The sequence below is a fragment of the Octopus bimaculoides genome, chromosome 3, assembly GCF_001194135.2.
Source record: "Octopus bimaculoides isolate UCB-OBI-ISO-001 chromosome 3, ASM119413v2, whole genome shotgun sequence".
NCBI lineage: Eukaryota > Metazoa > Mollusca > Cephalopoda > Octopoda > Octopodidae > Octopus > Octopus bimaculoides.
Window position 1 is genome coordinate 23,274,597 of NC_068983.1, and position 9,815 is coordinate 23,284,411.

The window sequence follows — 9,815 nt, forward strand, 5'->3', positions numbered from 1 at the left end:
CACGCTCGAAATGGTGTCTTTTATGTGCCACCCGCACAAGCCAGTCCAGGGGCACTGGCAACGATCTCGCTCGAAAATCCTACAGGAGCCAGTCAGGCGGTACTGGCAACGGCCACGCTCAAAATGGTGCATCTCATGTGCCACCCGCACAAGAACCAGTCCAGGGGCACTGGCAACGATCTTACTTGGCTTGCCGGGTCTTCTCATCATGCATTATATAAAATATCTTGAATTCAAGAATCCACATGCATTCTGTAGAATAAATTAACTGGAAGTAACTAATACAGCAATGAAGTGCCTCAGAGACTGGTGTGAAGAAGGGAAGAATTTATCTTCAGAGCAGAGACCTGGTCCAGATATTTGCATTAGAGTGAACTCTGCTGAAGTTTCTCACCAGGATAGTGTTAAAGTGGGCAATAGTTATTGTGAACAATTTGCTTTACAGTGTATCAGACAAGCTTCTGCACTGTTACTATTAATCTAATTTCAGTCACAAGTCTTTGATAGAAGCCTTTACTCTCTTTAACTTGTTTCAGTCATTTGACTGTGGCCATGCTGGAGTACTGCCTTTAGTCGAGCAAATCAACCCCGGGACTTACTCTTTGTAAGCCTAGTACTTATTCTATCGGTCTCTTTTGCCGAACCGCTAAGTGACGGGGACATAAACACACCAGCATCGATTGTCAAGCAATGCTAGGGGGACAAACACAGACACACAAGCATACACACACACACACACACATATATATACATATATACGACAGGCTTCTTTCAGTTTCCGCCTACCAAATCCACTCACAAGACTATGGCCAGCCCGAGGCTATAGTAGAAGACACTTGCCCAAGATGCCACGCAGTGGGACTGCACCCGGAACCATGTGGTTGGTAAGCAAGCTACTTACCACACAGCCACTCCTGCGCTTTTGTTCAAATTTATATGCTGTGGATTTGAAAACACAATCGTATGACTGCAGCATGAGCTTGTTAACTGCACAGTCATATGTGTCTGAGAATACTATAAATGTGAAAGGAAACTTACCAGTCTGTTGGGATAGATGCGGTAAATCATTTTATTGACTTTCTGGATAAATCTGCGAGGTAGTTTGCTTTCCAAATCGGCATGTAATTCTACCTGTAAAATGGATTTTAAAATATTCAAGTAAATAAAGGATTAACCATATGGAACATTATAACAAAAGATATGTGACTTTGAAAATAATTTAGACTTAAAAGGTTTTAAATAATAATTGTTGTGTAGGTATGAGTGAATAAATGAATGTTTGAACCAAACGAGATTTCTGTTTACACATTAAAGTATAATTAATTCCATTATAAGAATACAAAGTATTCTAGAAAAAGTAGTTGTATGCTGTCAACTTAATGTGACAGTCCCATGAAGGGAATAATACTACTGCTATTTAGCCCTAGGAAGCAGCACTGCTTCCTGTCGGCCTTGACACATTTCCTGTGTCCTTATGTTTACAAGAGGGAGACAAGCACCTCCACTTAGCTAAGCCTACATCCAGAGACATGTTTCTGTGTCTTTGCTTGTCATCAGTCTAGAGTAGCAATGGCCTGCTAGTTGGAGATGCTTGTGAAGCTCTTGTAAACATATAATAATTCTAGTGACACATATTCACTGATTTCAAAAATAGAAATGATACATTTCTAAATCTCTCAGAGAGATTTATGCAGTAGTGATGCGATAAAGTTGTTGTATGCTGTCAACTTAATGTGACAATCCCATGAAAGGAATAATACTACTGCTATTTAGCCCTAGGAAGCAGCACCACTTCCACTGCATAAATCTCTCTGAAAGATTTAGAAATGTATTATTTCTATTTTTGAAATCAGTGAATGTGTTTCACTAGAATTATTATATGTTTACAAGAGCTTGACACGCATCTCCAACTAGCAGGCCATTGCTACTCCAGACTGATGATGAGCAAAGACTCAGAAACATGTCTCTGGATGCAGGTTTAGCAAAGTGGAGGTGCTTGTCTTCCCCTTGTAAACACAAGGACATAGGAAATGTGTCAAGGCCGACAGGAAGCGGTGCTGCTTTCTAGAGCTAAACAGCAGTAGTATTATTCCCTTCATGGGACTGTCACATTAAGTTGATAGCATACAACTACTTTATTGCATCATGACTGCATAAATCTGTCTGAGAGATTTAGAAATGTATTATTTCTATAAAGTATTCTCGCTTCGCTCTAAAATACATTTTGTAGTGGGGATGTGTGGCAGAAGTTGTAAGTTATAATTATCTTAGAGCACAGCTAGAAATAATTTGTACATTGTAATTCTATTTATATAAGTGTATGTGTGTGTTTGTGTGCATAGTTCTAGTCTTCCTGTAGCACTCTGTGTATGTTTATGTGTAATGTATATGAGAGAGGAGAGTGGGAAGGTAGATACATTAAGAGACCAAATGAGGCATAAAAATGTACCGTTGAAAGACAGAAAAATAGATCAGTTAGTGCGAGTGTATATTTATGAGTAAAGAAGGGAGTTGTAGAAATAAAAAAATAATATTACTAGTGAAAAAGCATATAAGAGAAAAAGGTATATTTGGGGAGAGAGAAAGCTTTAGGTAATATAATATCAATAAATTCACTTAACCTGGATTTTGGTGAAAACAAAAATTTATCTCAAAATATTTTGGTTAGATAAAACACCTGATATTTAGTAGACATACACACAAACTCACACATAAACATAAAGAAGAGAAAGAGTCTAACATCAATTTGTTTACATTCGACTGAACAGACCTATATTTATAAACCCCCCACCTGTGATTATTCTCTCTCAAGATGGTTGTAAGATTTGAGGTACATTTGGTTGTTATTTCAAAGCAGTTCAACGACCATGTAGAGACTCTATCATTGATTCAGTTTGTACTCTGTTGTATCCAGTGATACATCATTTGGTTCTGAGAGAACAAATGTATGCAACAGCTTTCATGCTTATTTTATGATTCAGAAACATTGCTACAGCATGTGTTGACCAGTGCAGTTCTTGAGTTTTCCCCCACTTTTGGGTCCTAAAGTCTGTACAGGCTTATATAGGTGACCCAAAAGTGCTGCCCTCATAAAAGCATCAACTGGGGTGGACAGACCTTTTGTGTACCACCTAGCTAAATTACTGCAAGGATTTTATCGTTCTTCTTAATTGGTTAAGAATATTTATTGTGTTAGAAGGCTCAGTTGTGTTTATGACATGCATACCTCTCCCAGAAGCATTTAGTGTGTAAGTGAAGTGAAATAACATCAACTGGGACTTAGACTAGATCACAGCAGTGTTTACTTCTTACTCTGTACTTATGACGTGTTTTCAGGAAGAAAAAGGTAATTATAACATACATGCTTCTCCTTAGAGCATTTACTATGTAAGTGAAATAAATGTTAGCCAAAAGACATGGCTGTCACGTGTGAGTATGGGCTGCTTTCTCTGACTGTTTTCAGTGCCCATTTAGCCATGAGTAAACATTAGTTTGCCTCCTGGCACTACCCATCCTTGATTTAGCAGAACAATGAGGATGTAACAGTTGAAAGGAAAGAGGGCTGTACTAGCCCTAGCTGGGGCTCATTTTCAGCTGAGTAAACCGGAACAGCATGAAATGAAGTGCATTTGTTCTCAAAAACATAATTTGTTGGCTGGTTGAACCTACACCTTAAGATCACGTAACCAACTCACTTAAACACATGGTTTGATGTTCACTTCTAATTCTATGGGTTATAATCCATTCAGTCATAAAGATATCACTGAAGACTTCATTGTCATCGTTATGCAGGGTAAGTCAGCATGGCAGAGGGATCAACCTTCTCCAAACTGTACTCACAAGAGAAGTTCAACTCAGTGCTGAGAGTTAATGAAATTCTTATCAATTTTATAGACCTTAAAGGGGTAAGTTGCTCCTACACAACAGAATATATTTACAACCTTGTGCACTGGGTTAGTTAAGAGTTTTGGTTATATACAAATCATGGCTGTTGTTGTTTAAGCTCCAGCCCAGCCCTAATTGAGTATATCTATAATGAAAGGCATTGTAATTGTTATATACTCACTTCTACCCAAAACTTGTATATTTACTAACTAACTGGCGCTTTGTTGGTTATGGTGATGAAGGCTCCAGCTGGTCTGATTAACAGAACAGCCTGCTCTTGAAATTAACATGCAAATGGCTGAGCACTCCACAGACAAATGTACCCTTAATGTAGTTCTTAGGGAGATTCAGCATGACACAGAGTGTGACAAGAGATGGCTGGCTATTTGGAATACAGGTACTACTCACTTTTGTCAGCTGTATTGACTGAAGCAATGTGAAAGTATTTTGTTCAAGGACGTGTCGCTGGGAATTGATCTCATGTCCTTATGATCATAAGCTGAATACCCTGACTACTAAGCCATGTGCCTTCACTATTCATATATTTAGGTTTATATCATGCAATGTGATCATCTTTTTTAAGATGGTAGGATGTGACATGAAGGAAATTTGGTTGCTAGGCTTGCTTGTCAGTTCAATAGTGAGAGAATATTAACTGCTAGCAACTTAATCATCTAATGACTTGTGTCCCCACTCATGGTGACTTGTTGTGTACCATTAGCAATATCTATAAAGTGCCACTTCGTAATCAATCATACTCCATTCCTCCATTACCAAACTGAAGCTTTGTGCCTATGTCAGAAAACAATATCTACCTGCATTGTCAATCTTTTTAATCGAGCATCTCTGATGACAGCATCAATATTGCCAACAGCCAGACCGATCTGAAAACGCAAAAGAAAAAATGATATTAAAAAGAAAGGGGTCCCTTATCTGCTTTCCATACTCTTGTACCCCTTTTATTACCATATTTGTGATGAAATATACTGCTTTTGTTGCAATTAATTTTGAAAATAATCTTTTACTTGTTTCAGTCATTAATCTGCAGCTATACTGGGGCACTGCCTAGAAGAATTTTTTAGTTGAATGGATTGACTCAAGTACTTATTTTTTTAAAGCTTGGTACTCATTTTATCAGTTTCCTTTGCCAAACTGCTAAGTTATAGGGATGTAAACATACCAACACCAGCTGTCAAGTGGTGATGGTGAACAGACACCGGCAGAAAGACTCACACATATATCTTTTTCAGTTTTGTTGTGTGGACGCCCCCAGGCAATAAGTAGGCTTGTCCAATACGTATAAATAGTGGACATGACAGCTAGACGGAAAGCGTTGTGTAGAGTGAGCTGGGGCCATCGGTAGACTAGACATAGAGTTCTGTAGTGTCAAGTCGTTGGAAGTGAGAGTTGAGTAGAGGTCATCCGCACATGCAATATAACAAGTTTCCATCTACCAAATCCATTCACAAGGCTTTGGTCGGCTCCAGAAACCATGTGGACGGGAAGCAAACTTACCACACAACCACTCACGCACTTATATGACCACTCCAGTGCCTATAATGAAGAATTTCGTAAAATAACTCAGTCATTATTAAGTTGAAGTTTGAACGTAAACTAACATGAAATTTTGATGGAAGGTTTTAATTTAAATCACTTCAGAAAAGCCAATTTGTATCATAAAACTAAATCTTGCGTAGGTTGGTATCAAAAGGGTTGATTTTTAAACTGAAGATATATGTGTGTGTGTATCATGGTTTAAGGTTTAATATTACTGTCTCTTCTATCCTTGTGCCAAAATTTGAAACCAATATTACTTTCATTGCTCTCTTACTTTTGTCTGCAAGGTACTGGTTAGGTCACTTAAATCTGTCAACCTTGGCACCTAACCAGTACTGGAACATGACAAAGTGCTGAAAAACAAACTTTAACCCTTTAGCATTCAGATCATTCTCTCAAATGTAATGCATAATATTCACATAGTTTTGAATTAAGCATGCATTATCTTATAGCTTCAAGATTTCAATGATGAGATTGTTTATTTTCGCAATGTCATAATTGGGTAGATGTGAGAGGCCAAATCTAGCTGGTTTCAACATAAAACAAGTAGAATATAGAAAGAAAACTTTAAAGTCAGCTTGTTTTATTTTTGAAGAGAGAAGAAGAGAGAGAGAAATGCTATATCTACTTAATGAGAAATACTATAGGAGCCATCTAACAAATATTGTTAAAAAGATCAATGTTTCAACAAAATATGCATTGAATTTATAACGGGGATGAAGATATTTTTTAAATAAATATATAGTTAGTTAAGAAGAAGAAATGTATTTACCAGCAAATTCATAAGCATGATGGGTGTGAATAACATGAACATGGCCAACATTAGAATACTGACATTGCCGAAATGTAATGTGTATGGATCATCATCTGTAAATGGCTCATTGAAATTATCCATAAACTCTGGTTCCAGAATCATCATTCCAACTCTTAAGATAGACAAGGCTGGACTACGGTGAGCATGGGATTCCTATAAAAGAAATAATTGTTTTTACTTATATAAATCAAACCCCTTAATGTGTCAGCATCATTATTATTATTATCATTAATGTGGTGAGCTGGCAGAATCATTAGCATGCCAGACAAAATGCTTAGCAGCATTTCATCTGTCCTTATGTTCTGAGTTCAAATTCTGTCAAGGTTGACTTTGCCTTTCATCCTTTCAAGATCAATATATTAAGTACCAGTGAAACACTGGGGTCGATATAATTGACTAACCCTCCTCCCCTAAAATTTCAGGTCTTGTACCTTTAGCAGAAAGGATTATTATTATTATTATTATTATTATTATTGGCATATACGCCCATTACCCATTTTGTCATCTTCGATCTCATTGTTTGTTTATATCTGATGTTTCAGATATGAAACATCATAACAATGCTGACTATAATTTCTATAGAAAATCTGTAGAGATAACTTTAACACATGATTTAAGTGCTAACACAGCAGTACGCAGTATTGACATATAAAAATGTTTAATATACTTTGTAGCATATTATGGTTGCATAATGCAATACTGTGTGCTAAAAAGTCATTAATATTTACATACCAGCTTCCAGGAATGTGTTCAATATGTAAATTGGTATATCCAATAACATTACACCACTGTATTTAGTGGCTAATTAAGCAATGAGTTCGTCAATGATTAATGGGTTAGATGGGTGCTGAGGAAGGAGCAAAAACTCCTGAAATATGGCATATACGCCCATTAATCATTTTCCCATCTTTTTCATCTTTTCCATCTTTAATCTCATTGACACAATAGTACATGATATTGATTTATAAAAATGTTTGATATACTTTGTCTTTGTAGCATATTATGGTTACATAACAAAATACCATATGCCTAAAAGTTGTTAATTATTATTATTATTATTATTATTATTATTATTATTATTATTATTATTATTATCATCATTATTATTATTCAGTGAGAGAGAAGTGCATGCCATCAAAGTGTCACTGGGGTAAAATATATGAAGCCCAGTATACCCATCATGACTAACCGTCTGCTAAGGGTACACCAGGCACATGCATCACAACCATATGTGTGCAACATGGTGATCTCATATCAAGATAAATAGTGCATGACCTTGCAGGTGGGACCCAGTTAGAATTTTCTTCAGGTCAAGTAACCTATCCCGCTCAAAAGGTCCTTGAATAAGGGTTGTTTAAGGATGTTGAACGAAACACCCATGTTTCCAGAGGTGAATTATTCAAACTCCAAAGAATTCCTCTCAACACATGGCTTTGATGCTCTCGCACTACTTCTGCTCATGATCAGAGATGCACATATCGTCAACCACTAAGGGTCATGCTCAACTGGTTAAGGTCAAACAACTGACAAGAAAATCTGTGGTATTGAGCAGAATATTTGCTGTAACCCATCTTTTATACCAATACAAAACAATGTACATGATAACACTTTCAATCAGTTAAGATCAGAAGCCATGAGAACCAGTGCCTGGTGCTGCATCAGGGCATTTATGATTATTATTATTATTATTATATTTGGTAGTTTCAGGCTAATTTCTACTGCATCACCTGCTACGCCACCGTGTTGAGGTCAACTCATTCAACTAAAAATTGTTCAAGGTGGTGCCCCAGTCCGATGATTGAAACAAATAAAAGATATCAGAAGAAATACCACTTAGCATTTTGTCCAACACTCAAATGATTCTGCCAGCTCGTTGCCTTAATTATAAAAACAACAACTTCCATGCTATAATATTTAAGCTTAATAATCCAATGCAGAAGGACAATAATATACGAAGACTGTATGTATTAAAAAAACAAAAAAAGTTATGATATAACAAATTGTTAAGGATTCACTGATTTACCTCTTTTGCCATGACAACGTAGAAACCCATACCAAAGGCAATGAAAAGAATACTGTAGATACATATTGCCTGGATTAAAGTTCTCAGCACTTCAAGACACATGACCACGTGAAGACCAAAGATCTCAATCCTAAAACAAAGGAGGAAGTTAGAATGTCATCATCATCATCATCATCATCATTATAATCACCATCACCACCACAATCATCATTGTCAACGTTGTCCTTGTCGCTATTGTCATCATCTTCCTCAAAGAAAGTGTCGTCATCTTCCACCTCCTCCTCCCCTCACCACCACCATCCCCACCACCACCATCATTGTCTTCGTTAATATTGTCATTGTTATTGTCATCGTCATTACCCTCATAGAAATTGTTGTCCCACTCCTCCTCTTCCTCCTCTTCCTCTTCCTCCTCTTCCTCTTCCTCCTCCTCTTCCTCCTCTTCCTCCTCTTCCCCTCTTCCTCTTCCTCCTCTTCCTCCTCCTCCTCTTCCTCCTCCTCCTCCTCTTCCTCTTCCTCCTCCTCTTCCTCCTCTTCCTCCTCCTCCCCCTCTTCCTCCTCCTCCTTTTCATCATTATCACCACCACCATCATTATCATTATCTTTGCCATCAGATCATCACCATCATTGTCCTTGTCATCGTCATTGTGATCAACATCATCATCTTCATTGTCGTCATTATCATCCTCTTTTTTATCATCATTTTCCCCCTCCTTTGCCTTCTCATGCAAAGGAAAAAAAATTTGAGGTAAAAAGTAAAACAAAGATATCTACTATAATAATACTCTTGTGTTTTTCTCTGTCGCAACATACGAATGAGAAAGGAAGCGGTGATAGATGAATAAGGAAGGAAGGAAGGGGTGATGGCAAACTTGGTAGAGGGATGATGGAAATTCTACAGTGACAATAAAAAAAAAATCAAAACTATGTTTGAACTTTGTGTGAGTATATGTGCATGTATATAAAAGGGAGGTATGTGAATGTGTGTGTGTGCAATGGAAGTTGGATGGTAAACATTCAATGCTGAAAAGGAAAATCATACAGCGTTTCAACTCTTTGTGTGTGGTGTGTGTCTGTAATGGAAGTGGGATGGTGAACATTCAATGCTGAACAGGAAAATCATACAGTGTTTCAACTCTTTGTGTGTGTGTGTGTGTAATGGAAGTGGGATGGTGAACATTCAATGCTGAAAAGGAAAATCATACAGCGTTTCAACTCTGTGTGTGTACAAGGGAAGTATGTGAACCAGTGTTCTTTCAGTAACAAATGATGATCAATGTTACATCTCAAAAGACAACCACTGGATAACATTGACAAGTGTATTAATTTGATTTACCATCCATATTCTATTTTGTCCTTATTTATATATAAAATACAACAATCAGATTGGAGCCTGGTGTAGTCATCCGGTTTCATCAGTCCTCAGTCAAATCGTCCAACCCATGCTAGCATGGAAAGCGGACATTAAACGATGATGATGATGATGATGATGAATTAGGCGTCATATTTTATGGCACGGGGCCAGCTAGTATATAT

At 37.3% G+C, this 9,815-nt stretch overlaps 1 protein-coding gene across 1 annotated transcript in view; it reads right to left on the minus strand.

Moving 5' to 3' along the window:
• The window catches only part of LOC106880107 (transient receptor potential cation channel subfamily A member 1), a 56,820-nt gene that overhangs the window by 6,251 nt on the left and 40,754 nt on the right, over positions 1 to 9,815 (minus strand). The window contains exons 21-24 of the mRNA XM_052966090.1: positions 8,280 to 8,409; positions 6,215 to 6,409; positions 4,701 to 4,769; positions 1,039 to 1,131 (exon numbers count right to left, since the gene is read on the minus strand). Coding sequence (XP_052822050.1) covers positions 1,039 to 1,131; positions 4,701 to 4,769; positions 6,215 to 6,409; positions 8,280 to 8,409 — 487 coding nt within the window. The remainder of the gene's footprint in view (positions 1 to 1,038; positions 1,132 to 4,700; positions 4,770 to 6,214; positions 6,410 to 8,279; positions 8,410 to 9,815) is intronic.